Genomic DNA, 27,973 nt, shown 5'->3' on the forward strand with positions numbered 1-27,973 from the left:
TATTCCAGCTATATTATATGATGGCGGTCTGTAAATAATCGAGTTTGCGCCAGACAATCCAGTGACTGGCACCATGAGCATCGATCTACGCAATTGGGAAACGATAACATGCATCAAACCAAAACAGCAAGCCTGACCACCCGATCCCGTTAGTCGCTCTTACGACAAGCGTAGTTGCCTTTTAAGACAAGCATGGATTGCTGAAGGCCAATTCTAACCTGGATCTTCACGGGTGAGTCTTGTTTGAGTTTTAGGGTATACCAAACTTTAGAGCTGTATCACTCCGCACATATTGCGGAAGTAACTTGATGTCCTTAAATATACCTTACCTATTAAAAAAATAATTTAAAATTGCCAATGAATAATCCAAGTAAGATGAGTAAGAACTGTTTTGTTTGGCACTGAAATTTGAAAATATAAGTATTACAGCTACAAACGTAATAGCTTTTTTTGCATTTCCGGTTTCATTTGTTATGTAATATTAAGAAATTACTGACATAAATGGAGACCGTACACCATGAACGAAGATGTACACGAGTGACAACATAAAAAACACGTGAGATGTTTTCTTCTGGTATATATTATGGTTGTATACTCATGTAAGCAAACAATATAAAATGGGAGATTCACTAATACCCGTCAAAATGATGCGAAAAGACTGTACTTATTAATCCATACCATTTCCCCTCAAAATAAGATACAACAGTATCGGTATCAGTATCACTAAAAGGTCTTTTGATTGAATTTCATACCTCTCTTTTGAGGTGTATCGAATCAGAGTAAGAGATTAAACTGATTGAGCGGTCAACGCAGCTGTCAGGGCATGGGAGGAAGTTCCGAAGTGAAGTCTTGTACATATTCCACAGACAAACCAAGAAACAGAATCAGAGTGAACCGCTATTTGAACCACGAGCATAGGTGTCTGGCACGCAACTCTGCACAGCAAATTGCTACGCATTAGATGGCCTCAGACCACATTTGCCTCGATATTGTGCAAATGTGTTGACACTGGGGTACGGATGGCCCTTGGGCATGCCAGAAACCTATGATTGTGGGTTCGAACATCGTTTCGCCCCGATTATGTTTCTAGGTTTGTCGGCACCATACCCGTGTTCGTGGGTTTCACCGAAGTTGTAAACGTCTAAGACCTGCATCACTTCGGGCTTTCCTCCCACATTAAGCTGATCCGCCGTGATATAACTGGAATACTGTTAAAAGCGGCGTTAAACACAAGGCGAATGACGGGATCACCAACAGCTGCTTCCTTCTGGCCGCCGACTTCGTTGCCCATGTTGAGAACAGGACCCGGAATTCATTCATACCAGCTAGTTCCAGGTTATATAATAAAGTTTCGTGACAAATAACTGTTGAACATTTATTCGGTAACAAGTACCACATTTAATGTTAATCACATTTGTCGTGTTCTTATTTTGTTGTATGTGTGTTTATCATTAAGCGGAGACCTTGCGCTGACGTAACCCTTCTGATAATAAAGCGTCATCTCATGTTATCGTTAACATTAGCTTTCCTGACGTATCACGACAGCCAATGGTGGAATATTTTGCTCACCACGTAGGTTGAAAAATGCTCGTGACACAATTACATTTCAAGGTTGCAATCCAACTCGTAGCACAGTTCATCCACCGATGGATGAGTTTTAATTCCAAGAGAGGAGCATTTGGCAGATCATTGCCTATGGTGTTGACAACACAACTGAGTCAGAAAACACCGCTTTGAATGGTATTTCAGCTATAGCACGGTCTTTCGGCTTGATGTGGGAGGAAAGCCCGAAGTGATGCAAACCAACGAACACATGGTTCTGTTTTAAGAACTGGGTTCCCTCCCTCAAACCTGGGTGATCATTTGTAGGTGTCGGCAAACAACCAACATTTTTTTTTATAAACCTGTATTGAACATGTCCTTATTTTGTGTCTGGGACTTAATTATTCAAATTGAGGAGTTGAGGCTGCTTTGAACTGGCAGGAACACCCAAAGCCACCCTTGTCTGAGCAGGTGTTCTCTACCTCAGTGGAACCAGATACCATACATAAATGGTGAAACTGATTAGTTAAGAGTCAGTACATTCTGTAACTAAGGCACACAAGTCAAACATCAATTGCAGTGGTTTAGACCCCTGAAGATCTGTGTTAGATTGGTCTTCAGAAACCCATGCTTATCCTGAGTGGCAACTGACAGGATGGGTGGTCAGTCTCGGTCATTTGGTTGATGCATGTCATGGTATCCCAATTGTTGTGTAAGGCATGGCCTTCTTAGTGTTATGGCACATCTTTGCACCGCCTTTCGATTTGGTGTAGACAAACCTAGAAACAATCAGGATTTGATCCCACGAACATAGGCTCCTGACACCTAAGGTACATCTTCCAGAGGCAATGGAGTTAAAAGGCCACGATGCTTGTCGTAAGAGGCGACTAACAGTATCGGGTGGTTGATGCATGTCATCGTATCCCAATTGCGTGGATAGATGCTGATGACATCAATCACTTGATTGTCTGGTCCAGAATCGATTATTTACAGACTGCCGGCACATAGCAGGAATATTGCTTAGTGCCACATTAAACAAACAAACGAGTTAACTGACTGTAAAAGTCCAGTTTCCACGCGAAAACTCGACTGTTACAGACAGTTAATTCCCTTCCTTTGCGAAGAAGCACAAGGGACAAAACTCTGCACAGCTTTGAACATGTTGATGTAAAACGTTTCAATGGAACAAAATGGGCAGTAACTCAAAGTTTGTAATACCTCAGAGACTGGTCTTTGTGTTGGAAGGACTTGGATAAATGTATGGTAACACTCATAATCATCTTTTCTTCGAGTATTAATATATATAACCTCCGGGTCATTGCCTCAAAATCTTCAGCAATTCATCCCGTGGACACTGGTTAGAATAGTGCCACAGTACCCCGTTGCTCATTTAAATAGTAAGGCTCGGTGACTTTGAGGACTGGTGTCAGTTGTAATATTGTTGCCATAAATAAGAGTCATCAGAAAATGAAAGATCGCCCTGACAACCTGAGCTCTCTGTGTGCAGTTTCATGAAAGAATACTGGTTAGTTTTAGAGATATGGTCCAGACACAAAATTGTTACAGATGGACGGACTGATAAGCTGATTACTATAAAGCCACAAAGGTAGGTTAATAAATGCATAAAAAAAAAATTAAAAAATTTAAAATTCATAAAATTTGAACAAGAGAGACAACATTATACCTGCTGAGAGACACCAGCCAAAATAGTCCATCAAGGTTGTGACATTCCTACATGCTTATAAGATCAGATTAAGTGTGGATAGGGTAGTGACATGTGACCTGGTTAACTGAGTGCCATTATACCCAAAGATTGTGATTGTTGCTCACACCAACAACCACTGGTTTGACTGGGCCAAACGACATTCACTCACTTGAACATGAGTAGACAAATCAAGATCGCTGAACTGAATGTAATACCTTCATTAATACATCAAAATACCCATGTTAGAAACTGAACTGGGCACAAAGCTACCACCATGGTGTCACCCATCCCTAATCCCATAGGAAGCAAAAAGGACAAATAATGTATGCAGGAACATTTATTTTGACAAATACATTGATATGATTACATCACATGTGAGGGAAAGAAAAACAAAGAGTGATTAATGGATACCTTCCAGACAGTATCCAACCCTTGATGACACTGATGAGTATGAAATCAAGTTTAACATACCTGAAGTATTGTTCTTATCAATGATTCTCATGACCCTGATGAATGACACACACCAAAGGTAGTTCCTTCAAGCACTTTGTGCTCTTTACAAAAAAATAACTTTGATAAATGTATGCTCTGTGAAACCTTAAGTACAACACATGTGCTTTTCTTAAAATTCATGTACAGCAAAACTACAACTCAACATCTAATATATAATCAAGTTGTTTTGTCATACATATACACTAAAATCATCTCCTAAAAATCTTGTGTCTTATTTAAGCTAAACGACAACAATGCTCATGAAAACAAGTTTAAGGAAGTAGTACATATAATATCAAAACAAGCAATAAGAAACTCATAACTATTTCAAATCGACATGTGGGATATCACAATTTGTTTAAATCACCATGTGATGTTTCAATTTCAGGTATTTCTTGCAAAAAAAAAGAGGATCCAATAATGTCCATTCTATTTCAAATGTAAATTGTGGTTCAGTTGGCAGACCTAACATCTCAGTGGTTAAAACACTGCTTTGTCTGCTAGCTCAAACCATAAGGTGTATCAGTCTAACATTTAATGAATAATACTGAAATAATGTTGTAATTTCACAATTACATTGTCTAGCCCTAGATTGAAGCACACATGATGATGATGCATGGACACATCGCAGAATGACACAGAATGAGAGCATAAAATTATCACGATTTCCACAAGGAATTGACAATACACCAGGGTATCAGAAACACAAAACACCTTTTGAAGTATAAGTTTCAAGTGAACAGTATGTGGTTGCTCAATGAATACAACACAGGATTCATAGCTGTCTCCTGTATATTTCAACATGCAAATGTTGGCTTGGTGGAAGTAGAATTCCACTTTCATCACACAAAAAGTGATTGTCCATGTTAGCACTATCCATATTACTGTGCACGTCACTGCAAAGAGTCTTCATCTGGTCAACTGAATACTCTATTTCCTGAAACAAGGAAAAATGGCATAAATGAGTTGTTGCTGTGCATGTGTCTCAAACATTTAGTTTTTCAACCTCCATTGACCATCCAAACCTATTGGGGAGCTTTATTTCAATTTGATATTCAATACGAAAGTAGTTAACAGTCTACGAAAACTAAACATTTAAGCCTTAAAAAGTGAATTTTTTTTTTTCATTGACAAAGTGATGATCACATCATTTTTTTTTTTCTCAACCACTGGTTTCCTGTGCTGACAAGAATTGTCCCTGTGATAGCTGTAATTACTGCTGATGTGCCATGAAACAGTATTTACTTACGCTAACAACAACACTGTCTCATAGAGCCTGTGATGAACATTTTCAGATAGGCACAGGAAACTGAAGCCCAGTTTTCCAACATTTTACAAACCTTTTCATTCCTGGCAGGAGTCTTGTAGGCAAAAGAACCATCTTGGGTTGGAACCTTCCAGCTGCCTGCATCATCTGCTGCTGCATCCTCTGCTGCTGCATCATGTCCTGCTGACCTTGACCTCGCTGCTGGTTCTGTTGACGCTTCTGATTCTGTTGGCGTTGCTGATTCTGGGGACGTAGTTGATTCTGGGGACGCTGCTGATTCTGGGGACGCTGCTGATTCTGTTGGCGCTGCTGATTCTGCTGGCGCTGCTGATTCTGGGGACGCTGCTGATTCTGTGGGCGCTGCTGGTTTTGTGTCCTCGGGTTATAATTCTGTTGTTGCTGGAGGCTTTTCTTCAGGATACCTGGCCTTGCACCAGTGTTTTGCATCATACTAGTTGAGTTGTTCCAGCTACTTAAAGAAGAATAATTCAAGATTTGCTTTTAGTGGTACAACTAAAGGCTTTGTGAGTTTCACAATTAATCATATTCCTCTTCTGCTAATGCAGCCTGACATGAGGAAAACAAATATTTTGTAAAACAAAACGCGAAAGAGGGTTGATGTTTAGAGTTTAGAATTCTGGAATTCTAATAACTTGCTTTAGATCAAAACATGGATCAAATGAGGTAGCATGGAATAACAATAACATTAAATAAACATAGTCACTACAGCACGAGCAGTCAAGGTCGGTAAGGCAGAGTGACTTTACCCTCATGAGATATACAGACCAATCACTTAGGGTGAGTGTTTGTTTGTTGTTTAATGCTGCACTCAGCAATATTCCGGCTATATGACGGCGGCATTATCGATATATCTATATGTCAATACTGTATTGATACCAATTTATGAATGTCGAAACAATACAATGTCGTTCCTACAATACCTACGTCACCTTTTAGAAAGCAATGTCCATACTCTTAGTGGCTAACATTAAGATCCAAATGTCACGTTTATTTATCTAAATGGCTTTAGTTGTAAAAACATAATTATTTATCAATATACTGTCAACTTATTTATTCAACCAATGTGTTTACAACTTATTTATGTAACCATGATTGCCAAATCCAAGCCCTGCAAATTTTAAGGCCTTGCCAAGATATATTCAAATTTAGGGCCCTCATGTTCACAAGGCTGGACTGCCAAATTCAAGCATGTGCAACGTATAGGTGAGGTGAAATGGGGTTTAACGTCGCGTCCAAGATTATTGCACTTATATAGCGACGTGCATGTACGTGTGTGTGTTTGTGTGGCTGCTTGTACTAGTCCGGACTGATGCCGATTTATAGTGCTAGCTCACTGAGATACCATGCCGCAGTTTAACATGAATACCCAACTCAGACACAGTATACCGACTCCGAGCCAACCAGTCCTTGTTTTAGCCCCTTAATGCTGAGCGCCAGACAGGGTAACAACAAGTACCATCTTTTAACGTCTTTTGGTATGACGCGGTCGGGGATCGAACCCCGGACCTTCCACTCTCCAGGCGGACGCTCTACCACTAGACCACGGAGGCGGTCTGTGCAACATATAGGCATGCATAACTTGACGATATAGTTATTCCTTTGCACAATTCCTATATAGTCCTTGCCAAACTGCTCAATAGTTAAGGTATCATAAAGTATTGGTAAAAGGGGCCATTTTGAAGGATTTTATATGTTATCATAATAAGTACTAGTGGTATAAAATGTTTAGTTTCTATCTCTGCTCTGTGACCATACTGACCTGTCTGTTCGGTTCTGTTCGTACATGTCATCCCCCTGTGACATATGTCCGTGGTCATAGTCGTGAACCTTGAACCCATCTGTAGCACCAATGTCACCTTGCTGGTTCATCCCAGAGCCCCAGGGCTGATTCCTGAACAAATCATTGATTTCTCCATCATTAAACCTACATAACTGGATGTGCTGAGTGTAGTATAATACATCATACTTCAACATGAGTGAGTGAGTTTGATTTTACGCCACTTTTAGCAATATTCCAGCAATATCACAACGGGGGACACCAGAAATGGGCTTCACACATTGTACCCATGTCGGGAATCGAACCCGGGTCTTCGGCGCGACGAGCGAACGCTTTAACCAATAGGCAACTGACCGCCCCTACTTCAACATGAGTAATGGAGAGATAGACATACTGAATACCATCCTATACCCCACGATCCACCAAGTTAAAGAGAATGTAAAAAATAACATTACTAAGTATCATTCAAGTATACAAGATTCCCTGAGATACATAATCATAATATTTTAGTAGAAACATGTATCAAACTTAAAAAAGCAATCTCATCTGTCATCAGGCTTTTGATCATGCTCATGTGTTTACATTCAATTTTATTGTCACCTTCAAATTAATCTAATTGGAATATAAGCAATCACAGGTTTCATAATTGAGTCCTTGTTTGGACACTGAAGCCAGGTAAACACTGATGCAATCAAGTAACAAAGACAACACTACTGCCAACTTCACAAGTATTTTGACTGGGAATAGGTCAACCATGTCATGGTGAATGAGTCAAGTGAGTTTGGTAAAAATGCCACGGTAAAAATGTACTGGAGTTACATAAAGCCCAAACTGAGGCAGGGCTTAGACGTTGACCAGTTTACTGTTTGTCAGCACATGTATGTGCTGACAAACCACGAAATCAGGGTGAATCGAAATAAAAACCAACAAACACGTTTCCTGCACACAAAGGGATGCATCTCTGCACGTGTCTAACACATGTAAATGTAAACTTTGTCAGACTGACACTAAAGTGATGCAGGTCTTCAACGTTTACCACTTTGGTGAAATCCACAAGCACAGATATGGGGCAAGGAACAAGGATTTGAATCCAAGATCATGGTATCTGGCATGCCCAAGGGACACAACTCAGCATAGCAGATCGTGGCACCTTTGACAACAGGCAACTCATGCCCCAAAATACTGAGGATTCAGGGCATTTACACAGCAGATTTTGTTAACGTCCTACAGTGTAAACACTGTGGTTATGGTAGTAGGGCTAGTTAACCCTGTACTTACTGCTGTCTTTTGCCATTATAACCCAGCTGTTCAGATACTCCTGTTTCTTTTTTCGACCTACAACATAACTTCCTGAGTAAAATAGCTTCAAAAATGCTTTACATATTCTTAAACAAAAATAAGGTGGTCACAATGTGTTGACTTGGCAAATTGTGTCCTGAATACCAAACATGCCAAAGGCTCGATTGTTGAAAATCAACCTGTTTGTCCATTCGCCCCAAACACTCTGCCAGCCACAGAGTCACTGGCCATCATTTTCATTAGATTTTTAGCATAAATATATGGCATTCCTGTGCATACTAGACCAAACAAATCTTATAAGACTTAGGCTTCGGACTAGAGCTTGTTGTGGCCATGAATCGAAGTACTAGCCAAAGAGCCACCATGGCCTCCAGATAACCACTATATTCATCAACAAAATGCTTTGGCATACACAGATCAAGAGAGTATGTTTCAGTGTTGGGTGAAGCATACAAAACACTTATGCTCCAAAGATCAATCGTATTCATGAAGCATTTGTATGTGATCACAAAAACATCTCTTCTTTTCCATAAAGCTGTATCAGCAGTTCGTTGGGAGCTGAGGCTATTCTAATTAAGAATCATTATCTATTGCAAAGTGCTGGTACTAATTTCTCTTACCAATCCATGTCCTGAATCTGGTAATTGTCCTCTCTGATATCTGACATTCTCTCCTGCAACACAACCAGTTCCATGTGTTATGGAACATCAATAGCAAAAACAGCAAAAACAGACAGACAGAATCAAACTGACAGAGGTGCTTGAAGCAGAAAAAACATGTTCCTCATTATGAATAATATGAATAATATGTATAAACTTCACACCTAAAAGCAGAATCATTAAAAAAGTGAATGAGTTTGGTTTAACGCTGCTTTTAACAGTATTCCAGTTATATCACGGTGTGTCAGCTTAATGTGGGAGGAAAGCCCGAAGTGATACATGTCTAAGACGTTTACCACATCAGTGAAACCCACGAGCACAGGAATGATGCTGACAAACCCTAGAAACATAATCGGGGCAAACCGGGATTTGAACCCACAATCATGTGTTTCTGGCATGTCCAAGGGACACAACTCTGCACAGTGAATTGCGGTGCCTTAGACAACTGGGCCACCTGTGTCCGCAGTCATTAAAGGAAACAATGACAGCAACTTTTCTTGGAACATATGTCCAGATCAAACAGAGGCTAGCACAGCGTCAGCAGCATCCTCATTTCCATATATTGTTCTTGAATTATTTTCTATTTAAGTGGCTTAGCCTACCCTTTTATTTTGTTTCCAATGTCTCATATGTCCATAGAATGACTGCTTGACAAGTTCTGCAACTGGTACCCAAAGCTTTGCAACAAAGCCCCTCCCACCAACAAATAGTTCCCCGAGCTCTAATCTGGGCTGTTGCTGGAGATGTCAGACACTAGGGAGCATTTTGACTTGTAAGTCACATGCCAAGTAATAAGGTCAAGTTAATGATATTTGTGCTACAAGTGTGCTTAATGTAAATCATATCAGAAGATTTCGAAATGGAAATCATACTAGTGCCCTTGTAGGTGATCATTCTTGCATCATAATTCCAATGCCTTAGATGACAGGGCAAACTGTGCACACACAAGAAATTATCAATAAAGTCAGGTCTTATTTCATGACTGTATCACATTCACAACACACATATAAAACTCATAACTACCTGATCCATTCTTTGTCGTTTCTCATTGATATTAACTTCGCCCATCCCACGACCTGGACGCTTCATTCCTGAATTAAACAAAGATTAAAAATAAACAAATCATTGATTTCAGTCCTTCAAACAAAGGTGTGTGCATGGTTGTTTGTTTAATGTTGCACTCAGCAATATCCCAGCTTTATGATGGGCTGAAAGTAATCGATGTCTGGACCAGACAGTCTATTGTTCAATGAGGCATGAGAAATGAGCAATGATTGATGGCGTGAGGGTAGGTTGACACGCCATCAACCAAGTCATCAAACCTGATACATTGAGTTGCCATTACAACCAGTATGGAGAAAAATTCTAACCCAGAATCCCTGGGTTCCTAACATAGTCACTTCCTTCAATTAGCAATGGTGCTATTGTGTCACCATTAAAACACAGGACCACAGAACAAGCACAAGGTTGTCTCAAAGTCAACTCTCCTTAAAGACTAACTAAAGTATCTGGTATGCAGATACAAACACTGAATTTATCTTGCCAACATAGTTGAGACATGTTTGCAGGGCCTCATTTTCAAATCACATGCAATCCAACAGCAATTATTTACCTTGTAAACCAATACACACAACATGCACAATGTGATGCAAAAGGCATCTGATGAACTCCACTGGTCAAACAGCAACTGAGCTAAAAGGAAACTTGAAATGCCATGCTTGCCAACACCTTTCACTATGGAAATTGTGAAGTCAACACAACTGGGATGTCATGTTGAAATATTTTACCTGCACCATATGCATCTTCTGTTCCTCTTCCATATGTTAAATCCTGGGAGTAGTTGGCATTCCATGTATCTCCTCGTCTCTCAGCTTCTGGTCTCCTAATGGTGATTGAGTCAGAGTTAGTTACCAGCTCTGGTGAGGTGACATTCAAGATTATTGCACTTACATAGCGATGTGCATGTGCTTGCGTGTGCATGTCTGCTTGTACTAGCCGGACTAACGCTGATTTTATAGTTTTAACCCACTGAGATACCATGCCACAGTTTAACATGAATACGCCACTCAGACACTCAGATACTGACTGAGCAAACCAGTCCTCCTTTCAGCCACTTATTGCCAAGTGCCGGGCAGGGAAACAGTACCTTCATTTAACGTCTTTTGGTATGTTTGTTTGTTTGTTGTTTAACGCTGAACTCAGCAATATTCCAGCTACATGACGGTGGTCTGTAAATAATCAAGTCTGGACCAGACAATCCAGTGACAACATGACATATCCAGGTACCAGCTCAGAAACACTGCATCAGTTTCATGTTAATACTTCAGACAATCATGATATACATTTTGTGAAAAGGAACACGAGGTGAGAGGACAAATGAGTGGGTTTGGTTCATATCACAGCGTGTCAGCTTAATGTGAGGTAAAGCCTAAAGTGATGCAGGTATTAGATGTTTACCACTTTGATGAAACCCACCTGAACAGATAGGGTGCTGACAACCTAGAAACAATCGGTGCGAACTGGGATTCCAACCCATGATCACAGGTTTCTGGTGTAACCAAGAAACATAAGGTGACAAGAAAAAGAAAATAGGGTGAAAATATTTCTTGTGATGGATTTAGGATTATATTTATACCATGGCTCAAATCGCTTTGCAAAATGAAATTAACACTGGTGTCTCAGACTGTGTGAAATCTGTTAACATGATTAATTTCCTACATCATCATGTTTAAGTTTACCTCTCGTCAATCACATAGGCATCATCCGATTTCAGTTGGGTATCAGCATAGCCTCGACCCCAGTCCTGATCCCTTACTTCCTGCCTGACTTCTTGATAGGGCATGTTCTGTCCTCGGTCGTATGTATCCTGCCCTCGGGCTGGGGAGTGGGAGGATACTCTCGGCGACAAGGTAGAAGTCTCGGGACCTCTCGGAGATCTCTGAGCCCAAGCTCCAGCAGCGCGATTTGTTTCTATCCTCCCTGGCTCATTTCTCATGCCTCCAAGATTTGACAATGGTTCATTTCGGTTCAGTTGTGGCCGATTAAATCCAGAGTCCATTCCACTTCTATACTGATTTTCCTGTCCATATTTATCACCTCTTGCAGGTTCATTCTGTTGGCCATAAGAATTGTCCAGTTGAGCCCTATTACTCCTCCCCATTTCCATACTCCCTCTCCTTACGTCCACATTATTTCTTCCCATGCCATCCATACTACTTCTCATGTCTTCCATATTATTTCTGCCCATGTTGTCAAAGCTGTCTCTCCCCATACGTTCCATACTGTTTCTTCTCATGCCTTCCATATTTCTCTCCATGTCGTCTCTTCCCATGTCGTCTCTTCCCATGTTGTCTCTGCCCATGGTGTCTCTACCCATGTTGTCTCTACCCATGGTGTCTCTGCCCATGTTGCCTCTACCCATGGTGTCTCTGCCCATGGTGTCTCTGCCCATGTTGTGTCTACCCATGTTTTCTCTTCCCATAGAATCCATGCTCTCCCTGTTCAATGAAGAACCACTTCTCATTCTCTCCCTTTCCTGCTGTACCATAATGTTGGTGTTCATCTCTGGCATTATCTGAATATGAGGAGGCATGTTCTGCTGGACATTCTGTGCTCTAGATATTGGAACAGGCCCCAGCAGACCATCACCTGTTCCTTCCATCATTGGTATCTTGGCCTGAGCTTGGGCCTGGAATGTTGCTATGGCCATGTTGTTCTGTTGCACAGCCTGAGCTATCTGCTGTTGTCTCACCATCTGTATCTGCTGCTGTTGTTGCTGCAGTGCTGCTTGCTGATAATAAAATATTACACAAATATATACAGGATGGTACGCTATATTATCGCGGTAGTTAATTTATAATGGATCATAATGGCGCATGCTTACAGACCTTTCAAATATGTCATATGCAAAATGTTTCTTGCTCTTTGTTCAACTTTTATGACACATGAATTAGGATTGATCAATGCTGATTTTCTTCACTGAGTTTGTTAAACAAAGTACCTGTCATAAGCAACCCAAGGGCGGGCAACACTATATTAGTGGAATATGTGCTTTATATCACCTACTGTTTTGGATTATGCATCATCAGTATGCATATGACCTAGGTTGGTCAAGAGACTTCGTCCAAACAAATGGGTTCTTTTGTAAAAAGTTAACAGGGCCTGCATACTATATTTGTCCATACAAAATGGTCATTAGTAGAAATCATATACCCTGTGTTAACAAAATATTTTGTTTTTTTTATTACCAAGTGACAGTCACATTGAAATACAGAAAACAGAATTGATCACCCGGTGGCATGTTTTGTAAAAGTCCCATGGCAATAGGTACTTGACTACCATTTTGTTTCCTCCATCTGGTGCATTGCTAATGTATGACTCAGTATTTGTGACCAGCAATAATCTGGCTATATGATAGGAGCCTGTAAATATTCAAGTCTGGACCAGACAGTCAAAGGAGTGATCTTGGGAGCAACAATCCATGCCATCGAGGTACAAGAACTATTGAGGTGCCCAGTAAGATTACGAGATGTATACTATATAGTAAGGTCGTCCCTAACATTAAGTCAGTTGTATTACAGCTTGACCAGACATAGTGGTGGTTGATAGCATGAGGAAAGATAACCTGGGCCCCGGTCAACAAAGCGATCACATCGCTACCACATTCATAACATGACCAACTATAGAGATATGATAGGTCTTAAGACTTGTAACGCTGCAAACGCCTAGTGGATTGGGACCCTGAGTCCCCCATATGCATCACATAAATACTGAGTAAGGTTTAATTTTTTTAAATCTTTTTCAGAAAATAGTTCTTAATTCAAAATTACCGTACTATTAATGAATGAAAAACAATCAAATCTAAACTTGGAAGGAGTTACTGTTGGAAGTCAATTCAGTAGATTTCATCTATGAAAGCACCCACAAATATTTGCAGTAAAATTTGAGAACGTCAACTGATGTTGATTGCTGCATCTAAACAAATTTGAGAAGCCATCAGTTTGTAAAAGGTCTGTACTTTGCAGGTATCTTTGCATACCTGCTGTTGCTCCTGTATCTTTTGCATGGCCCTCTCTTGAATACTGCGTCTGATGACCTCATTAGGAGTAGGTCTCTTCTGATTTGGTGCGCTCTGAATGGGCCTTTTCTGCATGGACATGTTTAGACGATTCTGGTTTGTGACACTCTGATTTAAGAACTGGCGACTACGCTCGCGAATTTTTTTCGCCTGTTCCTGTCTAAGACTGAGTTTCGTATCCACCTTCCTGCCAGATCGTTCAACTCTGTTAGTATTCCTGTTGATATTCCTGTTGGCATTCCTATTGGCATCTCTACTGTTACCATGCTCACTCCGCTGGTTTGAGTTGCTTTGGCTTCTGTGAGAACGACTGTCTGATTTGCTTCGCTCTCTTCGTGAAGGGGAATCTTTGCGACTTGAAGCAGAGGAATTGGCAGGCTTAGGCTTGGCCGTTTCTTTTTCTACAAAACATACATTATAGTCATTATCGTTGCAAAGCTTTTATAACAAACAAAAACAAAAAAACACTAACTTATTTTACTTATTATCAGGCAGCATTTGATCTTGTTGTGAAACTGAAATGTCGTATGCAGAAAACTAATTTAATATTGTCAAAATCTTTTCATATTTGTCAAATATATATCTAGCATCCAGTCTCATGATAATACTGACCAAGGCAAATGTTCATCCAGAAAAACCCAGCACAATGTTATAATGATTCCATAAGTAAATGAATGAGTGAACCATAATATTTTGCTGCAACATTCAAGCCATATCCAATCTAACTGTCAATATTCGGGGACAGACAAACCAGTGGTTGATACTACCAGTAATGTTTCACTGTCCTGATAGAATGAAACACAAACAAACTTGAACCAAATCAGATACTGGGGACTTAACCTGGGCATCGGCTGGGGTACAGCAGCTCAATCATCATTTCAGCAAATAAGCAACAAGAAAGATTTTACTAACATTGACAGTATAGACATAAACCAACAGTTATATAGTAGGACAGAAAGGTGAGGTGAAATGGGGCTAAACATCATGTCCAAGATCATTGCACGTATATAGCCATGTGCATGCGCATGCTGCACACAAGTTTGGACTTATGCATATTTTATAGTGCTAGCCATCTGAGATACCATGCTGCAGTTTAACATGTCTTCCCCTCAGACAAAGTATACTGACTCCGAGCTGGCAAGTCCTTGTTTGAGCCCCTTAATGCCAAGCACTTGGCCAGGCAACAACAATCTTTTAACATGTTTTGGTATGATGTGGACAGGGATGGAACCCCCAACCTTCCACTCTCCGGGCAGACACTCTACCACTAGCCAACAGAGGTGGTCCAGACAGAGTCATCTTCTGATGAAGCTTTGAGGAGTAACACAACACACCTATCAATCAGTTATTTACCCACCTTTTTCTTCTTTGTCATCATTCACATCTCTGCGAAGTACAACATCATGACTGCCAAGTTTGATGCTTGCATAACACTTTTTCACAGACCTCGCCACTGCTGTGCTTGAACACTCCAATGTGGCAATTCTGAAATCAGCAAGGTTGCAGGAACATGTTCAGTCATATTAATGTGAATAATGCCCAGTATGAACATGGACAAAGGAAAAGTGATATTCATAAATTAAGAGGTATTTTGACCAGGAAAAAAGCACAACACATTCATAACATATTCAGGTGGCATCGGTCCTTAGGTCACACTGTTATATTTTTATGTTTCAACACAAGGTTGGTCGAAACAAAAATAAATATAGATAGCTATGTCAATCATTTTATTATTTATATGAAAGTCATTCTGCCATGGAGTTAAAATTGCAGGTGGCCCCTTGAATTATTGATAGTGATGTAGACATGGAATTAAAAAATAATTGTTTTTCTTGCATAAGAGGGACTATATTACTAGGGGCAGACATAGTAAAAATAAATACTTTTTTGTTTCATTTTTTCTTTTCCAGCATGTTCAGTAGGGGCTGGCCCGTGAAACAATACAAAAAATGTGTGGCCTTAGGTCTTTATGGTTTCAAGTGATAGTACTTTGAATCCAGGGACCCTCTAAATCTTAAACTATAAATATTGCTGTCATGACAAGAACCCCTTGTCTTTTATGCTTAATTCTGAAAACTGCTAGGTTATTATATACTGCACATACATACTCCTGACTTACCTTGGTAAGAAAAAGATTTCTCAAGGAATAATGTGATATTTTTTAAAGTGATTATATTTACATACAAGATCATAAATGGTAATTATGTACCGAACGCAATAAACCTCACGATATTCTCGTCTTGTCATTCTACATTCTATTTTCTTACCACAGCTGACAGAGTTTCCTCATGTGTTTTGTAAGGTAAGTGTATCATGTGTTGTGTGTGCATGTAGGGAAACATAGTTCTCAGTTCATAGTAGATGCTGTGATAAACATTGACCAACACCATTGGAGCGTATTTCTTTTAGATGAGCTGCATTGCTCAAAAGTTGGAAAGCAATTTCAGATTAGTTGTGCAAATATATTTTCATTCATCTTCTCATTCCAAATATATCTGCGACATCTCAACACACGACACAATAGGGAAAAATGTAGATGAAATCTGCATGTCAAGACCAGCAGAAATGTGATAGCTATTAGTCTTTGAGAAATCACCTCTGCTTCTCACAACTAAATCTCTTTCTCATTCTTAGCAGAAAAATCTTTGGACGTCTGAAGGTGAGTGAATACAATCCTCTTAACTTAAACCACTTTGAGTTAAAGTCTACAGGGAAACATCCATTCAATGAGGAGCATGAGCGGTATATGATGCACCATCTGTCTCATCAAGGCCATTCAATCACATGCATGTCTCAATCATTCTGCAAGACATTTTGGCTAGCATGATGTATTTGTATCATGCGGGCATCTCCTTTGAAGGGTGTAATCACAATTTAAACTTGATCTGCACAAAAATCTTCCCAAAATGCTCTTGACAAATGACTCCCAAGAAGTGGTTGCTTATTTTCTTCCTCAACGCCATGTTTTTTCCTTATGATGTTACATACAACGTTGTGATTCGTCCACTATGACTGTATTGCAAACCAATAACCCCTCATCTGACAGATCATGAACAAATCACTGCACACCATGTCCATGCTAAAATAAGTTGATAGATCCTCATCAGGTCTGTTCAATGTTAATGGAAATCTCAACATTAACCAATTGCACTTATAAGATTGCTTCTAAGTGTGGCACTGGTTTGGACTTTTCTGTTCAGCTATGACCACCAACATCTGATCAAAGCATGAAATCTGCAGAAGTAACAGTAAATGCATCAGGGTCAGAAATTAATTTTTGCTTTCACCGCAAAGATGATCTGCTACAGAGCTGCCATCTACCTGATGGTAAAAGCGGTGATCTACAAAGCAATGTCACTAGTTCCTCCTGACATTTACTAGTCACGGACTAGTGGAATCATGTTAACTTTGAACCCTGTCAAAGTGACAGATCATATATGCTCATCTTCTCTCTACCACACCATGTTTACACTGCGCCTATCTTAGGATTCTTTCATATATGTTCATGTCCTGGTACAACAGCATTACAGTCTACAGTTTCTCATCACATTCCAACATCATTGTCACATGAACTTCACAAGTTAAGAAAGTCCAAGGCCATGCGTAGCACAAATTGACAATGAGTGGATCTTGGCAAGTCGTGTGCACATACATATGTGTTCATTGTGAACCAATTTAGGTGTTCATTGTATTTCATGCACAACATCTGATGAAAACATCAAATGGACCAGTTCATGTACACCATCTGATTGAGGCATCCCATTGCATAGACATTTCAGATTACACAGGAAGAAGATACGACTGTACATGGTAGGCACATGATGGTCCTGTGTTGTTCAACCACCTTCAGCAGGGATGTCAGACAAACTGACACCCTCAGCAGCTTCTCAAGCCAAACTTTAAGGACTCTCTTCATGTTATTGAAATCAATCAGAAATAGATATTGTAACAATGCACCAGTAACCTGTCTGTAACGATACGAACACTCTGCACCATGTTACAACAGATGAACTGGTTATTGTTAGAATTCTGTTTGTATTTCAATGGTTTCATACAAAGATAATTTCTTTCGTCCATCCATCCTATGAACTGGAGCGACATGAAATGTCTACCTTATACAGATAACATTTTTCAGTACCCCACTGATTGTATGTGATCAGCATCCACACTGATCTTGCCCAACGATCGTCTGCAGAGTTGAATAAGTAACTCGGAACAAACACTATTGGTCGATTGGACCTTGTCCACTTCTTAAGATCTTGACATATTGGTTTCACTGGTCTAGTGCAGTCGTAAGTCAGCTGATTGTCTTCAACACTAAATTCTGCAGGTTCTGATGCAGCAAGCCATATCAATTCCTACTCCTCACTTCCTGCATAGACAGATGCAAGCACTGTTGAATATGAACACTTTTCAGTTGAATCCCAACCAAAGCCATTAACCAAATGTAAGTGTAGTTTGTGTGCAAATGATAAATGATTTGAGGAAAGGAATGAGATGATTTTGAGAGATTGAGTGATGGAATGTAGGTTTTCGCAAAAAAACAAAACACTGGAATGTATGACTGGAAACTCCAATGTCCGAGGAGGGGATAGGCTGCAAATGGACTGCATCCTTCCTCACAGATTCCCCTACTGATAGTGACTACTTACCCAGCTCTCTCTCCAGCCTTCAATGTCTGGAACTTTACACTAAGTGTGTAGGGCACCATCACTTCAATCATCTCTCTTGATGTTCCCACTGGGACGTTACAGAGGCATAATCGTCTATTTTTAAGTTTTCCTGAAACAAAACAATCCTAGACATGATACAGCAGCTCTTCTCCCAACACTGATCTTGATAGATCATCCAGGGTGTGGGCTTGTCTAGTTGATGTAGACCATGGAATCCGTTACTGCATTCAATGGGAGCCACTCCCTTGGTTGTGTTGGAAGCAAGCAAGCATGTTTTAACTTGGAACAGCTCCTATTCACATAGCCACTTCATCACCAAGTGAATAAAGGAGAGGAAATACAATCCCTGGGGAGCTCAATTATGTAGCCTTTGTCTGACCTCATCATGATAGATAAGTTCAGAAGAGTAAATATTGTCACAATCATCAGTTGGCAATACAGGATTTAACCTGAAAGAAATGTCTTGGAAAGTTTAGTTCACAGAATTAGGATAAAGTAATTCAGCACCCACATGTTGTAAGAATGTTAAAATTACATTCTTACTGTTCACCAATGGATACTTTAGACAGAACAGCTTTATGTTGCCTTGAAAACACTGCATTGTCCAACTAACTAAAGCCTCAGACACCAAATACTACTTAGACCACAAAGTACAAATGACCAAACTAACCAGATGTTTTCCCAATAAAACAATACATCAGTTCATTTCCAGGTATCATCATGAAAGATTTGTCCAAAACAAGTTTGTTTGCAGGGTGCCTAGTTTTTTCAAACACTTGTCAATCAATCTAGACACAGCTCACCACGCATTGGTGCCTAATTATGGATAATCTTGTCCTTGTCAACTGATTCCAGCTAATGGTGATTTGCTGATGAAGTTATAAAATCTGTGAATCAGGTTGTTGTAGTCATCATTCTGGACTTGTCAAGGACATCTTCTTGGCAGTAATGTTCACTGTTGGGCACACATCTTTGCCATCTATTCACAGAATAATATATTGCTTATATTAAACACATAAATTTCCCAAATCCTATTCTTCTCTTATCGACCAGAAATAGTGTAGTTCAGGTCTTCAATCATGGCAGAAGAGAAACATGATAAATCTTCATTGCAAACCACAGATCCAGCAACAACCTTTGGCTGTGGAACAGACCTGGAAACCTATTTCCATGTCCACACTGGCAGAAATCTTTTGCTGATGTCGCATCAGGTGAGAACCAACAATTGATGTCCACACTGCTGGATGTTTCAGCCGAGGATATACCACTCTTGTTGAGACGAGCAAGATCTTCCGTTGATGTTTCAGCTGTGGATCTACCACTGATGTCCATACGAGTGGATCTTCCGTTGATGTTTCAGCTGTGGATCTACCACTGATGTCCATACGAGTGGATCTTCAATTGATGTGTCAGCCGAGGATATACCAGTGATGTCCAGACTGGCAAGATCTTCTGTTGATGTGTCAGCCGAGGATATACCACTCTTGTCGAGACGAGCAAGATCTTCTGTTGATGTTTCAGCTGTGGATCTACCACTGATGTCCATACGAGTGGATCTTCAATTGATGTGTCAGCCAAGGATCTACCACTGATGTCCACACTGGCAAGATATACAATTGATGAGTCAGCTGTGGATCTACCACTGTTGTCCACACTGGCAAGAACTTCAGTAGATGTGTCAGCCGAGTATATACCAGTGATGTCAACACTGGTGGATCTTCTATTGATGTGTCAGCCGAGGATATGCCACTGATGTCCACACTAGCAAGATCTTCAGTAGATGTGTCAGCCGAGTATATACCAGTGATGTCCACACTAGCAAGATCTTCAGTAGATGTGTCAGCCGAGGATCTACCACTGATGTCAACACTGGCAAGATCTTCAGTAGATGTGTCAGCCGAGCATACACCACTGATGTCAACACTGGCAAGATCTTCAGTAGATGTGTCAGCCGAGGATATACCACTGATGTCAACACTGGCAAGATCTTCAGTAGATGTGTCAGCCGAGGATATACCACTGATGTCCACACTGGCAAGATCTTCAGTTGATGTGTCAGCCGAGGATATACCACTGATGTCCACACTAGCAAGATCTTCTGTTGATGTGTCAGCCGAGGATCTACCACTCATGTCCACACTGGCAAGATCTTCAGGAGATGTGTCAGCCGAGGATCTACCACTGATGTCCACACTGGCAAGATCTTCAGTAGATGTGTCAGCCGAGGATATACCAGTGATGTCAACACTGGTTGATCTTCTATTGATGTGTCAGCCGAGGATATACCACTAATGTCCACACTGGCAAGATCTTCAGTAGAGGTGTCAGCCGAGGATATACCACTAATGTACACACTGGCAAGATCTTCAGTAGATGTGTCAGCCAAGGATATACAACTGATGTCAACACTGGCAAGATCTTCAGTAGATGTGTCAGCCGAGGATATACAACTGATGTCACAACAAGTGGACCTTCTATTGATGTGTCAGCCAAGGAAACACCACTGAAGTCCAGATTGGTGAGATCTCATTGATGTTTGGTGAGGAACTATGACTGATGTAATGATGAGTGAAATCTTCTGATGCTGTTTCTGCTATGGACAGACTGTTGACTGGTGAGATCTTCTGTTGATGTTGTACAGTCTGGACCAACCACTGATGTCCGGACTGGGGAGTCAGTTGAGAAGGGAGAATATTCTGTTAATGTGTAGGCTGGTGCGACTCTCTTGGTGATGTTACATCATGTGAGAGTTTTCTTCTTCTGATGTTGTATTGGGTGAGAATCCACTGCTTTCCAGAATACCGACACTTTTCTGACCATGTCCATCAGGTGACACAGTAAGGGTCTTCAGTCTATGCCCAGAATCCCGACAGACTTCAAATGATTCCAAGAGCAATCAGACCCAGCGAATCTACTGTTGGTAGTTCGGCAAAACAGTTTCCAGTGGTCACTCAAGATGGAAAATATCTCATGTGCACCAAGTCCCCAAAGGGTCTGCCACATGATGCTAGTGGTGAGCATTCACACTGGCTTCTGGCATGACTAGCCAATGATTTGCATCTTCTTAACACTTCAAATGGTCATTAATGGCATGTGCTGAACGATTGAAGTCTCTTGACCATGTAATGTCTGTTGTTGCCAAGATATTCACCTCTGTTCTGTATGTTATTTAAAAAGGTAGTTGAAGGCACATTTGATCTTTGGTTAAGGGTGACACACATCTTATCAATTTCTATACAAGTCTGTTATTCCCTGTGCCATGTTTATTCCATGAAATTTCTTGTACATACACATAACCAGAAACAGAAGGTATTTTAGACAACACTAGTAACAAGATTCTTACAGTTATCCACAATTCCATGTCAAAGCAGAAACCATATGATTCCTTTCGAATAACATGACAGTGATGAGAAGAAAATAATATGAAGGGAGACAAGTTGAAAGGCAGAAAGTCAACTGACAGCACCAATGATAACGGGGTCTCAAGATTTTCTACCACTGTTTTTCTCCCTTTACACAAAACCGTGACTACAGGGTGAGACAACAGGGGGAAAAAGGGGTAGTGTTTGCAGCAATGGAGGAATATATATGCCTACAGAGCATATTCAAGAGAAATCAAAATGAAACCAATGAAACAATCTAACCTATGTTTGAATATCAAAAAAGATAAAATACAGCTTTGTGTTGCTGTCAACCCTCAAGACCACAATCACTCTACATCTCTTGTCTAGTTCTGGAGATGAGTGTAAGCAATTACTGCCATCATATAGCTGTAATATTGCTGAGCGCGGCGTCAAACAACAAACAAACAAAACTTACCGTCTCCAACCCATTCTTTACCCCGGATAGGAATAGTCAGGTTAGCAGCAGAGTTGGTGTATATGGACACTTCACCTAGAAGGAAGAGACAAAGGAATTTAGGGACTAGCCATTTGATAAAAAATAAAGTGAGGGGAGTTTGTTGGGATCCTTAAAAAAAATATTTTTTTCAGAAAATTGTTTCATTTCAAACATTCCAGATGAGATTCCAATTTTACTTGTGAAAGAATAATGTCAACAGTCTTGATAGTCATAAGAGGTCAATTTAGCTATACAAAACATGCACTAGTACAACCTACTATTGAAATACGCAATCTAATTTATAAAGTATGTGTAAACAAAATTTCAAATTTGTGTCTGGCCATGGCTGGCAATATTTCAGTCGGGGATGAATTTGATTCCTAACTGTTTGGTCACGACTCAAATATTTATACTGACCGTTGTCATAGAGCATGATAGCGCTGGAATATTGCCATCTTCCCGAAGTTAACTGACTATAAAAGTCCAGTTTCCACCCTTGCCAAACTTGGCTGGTATTATGGAGTTACATTTTGGCTGGACTAATGAGTGTTTGCATAGTCCAATCAAAATCGCGCAACAAAATCAAAATCCGCTTAGTAAACTGTCATGCAGATTTCGGTCGATTGCAGGATTTGCAATGCATGTGCACCGCCAACTCATAATCAAACAAATATTTTCAAAATATTTTCATGTTTAAGTCAAGGTTCTCATGTGATTTGATGCACTTTGCGATGTGAGACTCGTTTTATCACAATACAGATCTTGATTATCGATCAGATCGTATTGACAGGGTGCCGCCATTTTGTTGGAAGCAAATGCAAATGATACGAAAGGTGGAATCTGGTCCATAGGAGAGGCATGGAAGGGACATAACTCGTAATAGCCACAGGTGAGCTACGATCGAGCCCAGGAATTCCAGCCTAACTCGGCAAGGGTGGAAACTTGACTTTTAAAGACATTAACTCCCTTGCCCCGAGAAGATGGAATACTGCTGGGTATGGTGTTAAACAACAAACAAAAAAGCCCAAGAAACGCTGATAAAATTTGAGTTGATGTGTTCTTTCTACACAAATGTTGATATTGCACTCACTGTATTTTCATATTAAGTATGCCGTTTCTGGCCCACTGCTTTTTACATGATTAATAATGTCTCAATCAAAGGTATTTAGTTATCCAGGGAATGCCATTCAGTATAGACAAAAGAAGAATATGGGGGTATCTTAGAAAAATGATAACTTGTTTATTATCTACTCCTTCATGTATTCACAAATGAGGCCTGCTACTTTAAAAACTTTCAAGATGGGCTATGCCTGGCTTGTTGGGAGTAACATCTTTTTCAAACACTGATGACAATCAAAGCTGTGCTGGGTGCCTATTCTAACTGAGGCCATCAAGTATGTCAAGGGCCGTGAAACCTAGCCTTCAGCATGAGAATGAACGCTTTACCCACTTGGCTACTGCTGCACTATTTTACACAAAAAAAACAACCACAAATATACATGTCCTATTTCAAATAAATACATCCTCACCAACTTCAGCGTCTACATTTGTTTTACTCTTCTTCCTCTTCAGAACCAGATTAATGACCTCAGAGCTGAAGGGTACACATGACAGCTTGTTGACAATCAGCTGCACATCCTTGTACTGGTTGAAGAGGAACATCATCTGTCTGAAACATTATCAACTTACACTAAAGGTGATGCTTTAAATGGAACTCTTGAAGTGGGTGAGTTGGGTTTAACACAACTTGGGCAGTATTTACAGCTATATTGGGACATGAACTTGATGAGGGAGGAAGGTCCGAAGTGGTGAAGATTTAGACAATAGCACTTCGGTGAACCCACGTGCATGGCTACAGTGGTGACAACCTCGACAAAAAACCAAGGCGAACTGGGATAGAAACTCATGATCAAAAGTTTCGGACAAGTTCACATTAATTAAACAACTTGCTTAGTCATGATAGGTAAGGGCCATAACAAAAATCAATGAACATGCTTACCCTTCACGTTTGTTACCCTTGCCAACATAGAAGAATGCTGAGTCCTGAGAAATATTCATCGCTTTCTTTATCCCCACATGAGCCATGTCCTCCTGTACCATTGGCGATACCTTCACATACCACTTGGCTGTGCCTGAAATATAAAATTAAACACAGTTGGAAACTAAGCATGAAAGTTAAAGGACTCTTCTCTTTATCCTTATGTTAACAGTTGAAGGTTAGGGGTCCCTAGAAGGCCTGAAGACCCTTCATAATTCCAATCATCACTGAACATGACATTAAAAATCAAAGTGGAAAGATATCTCTTGATTAATCACACCAAGAACACAGATGATCATGACAAAAATGATAACTAATTCATGAATCACTTTTCTCACCAAGAAAATCAAATTACCTGAGGCCTAATTTGCTGATGTTCAACCTATACAAGATAAACATGAAATATGTAAAGCAAAACTGACAGAAATAAATCACTTACGGTCCCAAGACTTTTCCTCTGCATCCAATTCAGAAATTTCAAGATCTCCCAGCGCCATCTTCAGCTCTAGTGAACATTGACAATAATTGAGTAAACAAGAGAACAAATTTTCAAATTAACAATCTACCACAGCAGGATTACATATGATCAGCTATTTATCACATGTCCTGGGGCAAACTGAAAATCTAAAGTTTTGTTTTCAGCACAATTCAAACAATTTATATCTGGACAACAATATTTTTATGTTAGGGGTATAGGCACTATTTAAACATTTGATATTTCCACTAGCAACGCCAGTTTCGTCACAAGGGACGAGGAAAAATAAAGGTGACATTTTTCAAAATGTATATTGTGAACGGGGAGTCTATAGTTACCACTCAAATCTTATTTTCAAGACAAGGCCAACATGTTAGTTTTCATTAACAAGTAATTAGCCTCTCTGTATTCAAGGTATTGGTATCATACATTCGTGGCTTATTCGTATTTTATCAGAAATCAATTCAGATGTTTACCAAAATGCACTTATTTATGACTATCAATGCATCATCAAGCACAATTCACATTTAGCGAAAGCAGAGAACCAAGAGCTAAACATACTGGCTGTAAGTTCACTTGTTCTTTCAGTCAACATCTGGATCACACTTGTCGAGAATACTTCAGCCAACACGTCCTTTGCCTTTTCCCTCTGAATATCTCGTTTAATTCTGGCTTCAACTTCATCTGCTTTCTTTTCTGCTGTCTTCACATCATCATCCTTATCATCTTTTACAACTGATGCTTCTTGCTTTGCATTTTGTGATGACTCTGAACTTTCAGGTACTTTCTTTGAAGGTGTTGTTTTTTTAGCTGGTGATGATGCTGGCTTTTTAGTATCACTCACTCCAGATTTTGGTTCATCTTTCTTTGATGAGCTTGAAGGAGATTTCCCAGAAGAGTCCTGTGGTGGAGCTTCTGATCTGGCAGGAGACTGTTTCGTGGACTTTACTGGAGTATCCTTCTTCTTGTTTGTTTCCATATCTTCATCTCCCATATCCCCTTCAATAGATTCTAAATCATCATCTTCAGGCTTCTTCTCTTCAGCCACGTTCTTCACAACAGCAGGTTTCTTGTCCACCGAGCCTTTTTTCTCAACAGCTGGCTTTTTTTCAGCAGGTGACTTTTGAACAGGTTTAGCTGAAGCTTTGGGTGCTGCAGTAGCTTTATCATCAACCTTGCCTTTTGGTTTGCTCTCAGTCACTTTTGCCTTATCTGTTTTACTGCTCACACTCTTACTGTCAGTTTTGCCTTTTGTACTATCTGTGGGTTTGGGTGTGGGTTTGGGTGTGGGTTTGGGTGAAACTTTGGGTGCAGGTTTCTTTGCAGGTATTATAGTTTTTTCTTCCACAATCTGTACATCCTCATCCTCATCCCCAACTTCTTCCACAACAGTCATGTTTGCCATGTCACCATCTTCATCTGCTTCATCAAGCACAGTCCATTCACTTGGAAAGGCCACGCCATCACCAAAGTCACTCCCACAATCACCTTCCAGATTGTCATCTGACATAACAACATCATCCTCTACATCCATTCTGTCTGAAATTAAAATCTGTCATGTATTAACAACAACCTTGGGTGAGAATTCATATTCTACTTCACAGGATCAGGCAGATTTTCAAGACTGTAACAGTGTTTTCTGTCATAAACTTCTATATCTTGTCGACACCTATCAAAAATAACTGGAAAACAGTGCACAAATAATTAATACCTTAAACGTTTACCATAAAGGTGTACAACTAGAAATGAAATCATAGTGACGTTTTAACTAAAATTAGAACACAACTCTTTAAACACTTGGCAACAATGCAGTTTATTGGGCACAGCCATAGCTCTACCATCCGCTCATTTACCGAGCTATAGTGCCACGACTGTCTCGCTACACCATTACCGTACCTCAGGCTCCAGTGACTCTCGCTTCACGATCCAACACCCCTTTTCGGTCTTAGGGAAACTTACATGTCTTTACGATCCTACACACATTTTCAGTCCTTAGGGTTAGCATGCTTTGGGCTAGGGTTAGGCCATAAATTCTTACCCTTTCAAGCGTTAATCTGGTTAATCCGATTGGTAAGTCATGGTCATAAATAAGGTCGGGTGTGGTTTCAAGAAAAGATAAACAAGAGAGCGGACCTTGACGTCACTCATTGTTTACGGAATTATGCATGTGTGTTATTGACCCGTTCAACGAGCACTGATTACATGTGATAGTACTCGTGGTCCAGTGGTAGAGCGTTGGCTAGCTGGTGAGCTGGCAAAGCACATTCTAGCCCCTACAGCACTAATTTGATCTGAAAAAGTGCGCCCAGTAAAGTGCAGTACTCCCAAACATTGTCTTAGAGAAGTTCAGTTGCTTTCACCGACCATGACACTAATTTGCATCATTCAAGATCAAACCGCTTGTCTGGTTAGCTCACATCCATGTCAGGAAGACTTACTGTTAAATACTTCTAGCTAGGGCGTATGATTTTCACGGTTAGGGTTAGAAATCAACGGTAAACACCCCTTTATATTACCGGCAATATCGGGCACAAATATTTTCAGTGTTGATTTTGGCTCAAGGGTTATTGCCTGTTTGAGAGATGTTCTCCCACAGATAAAAATGGACAATGTGAAACAAACTTTTCGAGAAAGTGAACGCTGAGGAATGATTCCAGATCAAAAACAAAACCTGTGGTGTTTCCACGTGGGTCGCCATCTTGTTTTGAAAAAACACTTCACTTCATATTTTTGATTTATCTTGATTACTTATTCACATCTTCATATTCATATCTTGAACTAAATGACTCATGAAAATTGGTACGCATATAATTATATCAAACATTTTGTTATAATTTGAAGCCGATCGGGGACATTGGCTTCGAAGGTATACAGCGCGCACTGGCATTGACATCTTACGCATGTAACTAGGCCTACTGATATAAACGATGAACGAATTGGAAATACAGCAACCGAAGCCAAATTACTGATTAATTGCATACAAAAACAATCCACCCGATGTTCACAGTTCCTCTTACCGTAATAATGAATTCACCTTGCAAGAAACTCCGTAACTAGTGAGGTTTACGCAAAATGGCTGCGACTCAAGTCCCTGGATTGTAGCCTAGC

At 40.2% G+C, this 27,973-nt stretch overlaps 1 protein-coding gene across 3 annotated transcripts; it reads right to left on the reverse strand.

Moving 5' to 3' along the window:
• Positions 1-3,580: 3,580 nt before the first annotated feature.
• Positions 3,581-27,959, reverse strand: LOC139468024 (mediator of RNA polymerase II transcription subunit 12-like). 3 transcript variants are annotated; one of them, XM_071249692.1, is made up of 17 exons: positions 27,883-27,959; positions 25,427-26,404; positions 24,830-24,895; positions 24,352-24,484; positions 23,882-24,021; positions 22,332-22,406; positions 18,492-18,621; positions 15,197-15,324; positions 13,801-14,240; positions 11,501-12,552; positions 10,550-10,644; positions 9,786-9,853; positions 8,724-8,776; positions 8,083-8,139; positions 6,787-6,918; positions 5,080-5,475; positions 3,581-4,676 (listed from the first exon to the last, which is right to left on the reverse strand). In XM_071249692.1, the coding sequence occupies exons 2-17, from the start codon at positions 26,397-26,399 to the stop codon at positions 4,670-4,672; spliced, it is 3,945 nt and encodes a 1,314-aa protein (XP_071105793.1). In that variant the 5' UTR covers positions 26,400-26,404; positions 27,883-27,959; the 3' UTR covers positions 3,581-4,669. The 3 variants fall into 3 exon arrangements, with proteins under 3 accessions (XP_071105793.1, XP_071105792.1, XP_071105794.1); XM_071249691.1 differs by having other exon boundaries at positions 5,080-5,478; XM_071249693.1 differs by lacking the exon at positions 8,083-8,139 and having other exon boundaries at positions 5,080-5,478.
• Positions 27,960-27,973: the final 14 nt, after the last annotated feature.

This window comes from Haliotis cracherodii, unplaced genomic scaffold (assembly GCF_022045235.1).
Source record: "Haliotis cracherodii isolate W230 unplaced genomic scaffold, xgHalCrac1.p SCAF_2, whole genome shotgun sequence".
NCBI lineage: Eukaryota > Metazoa > Mollusca > Gastropoda > Lepetellida > Haliotidae > Haliotis > Haliotis cracherodii.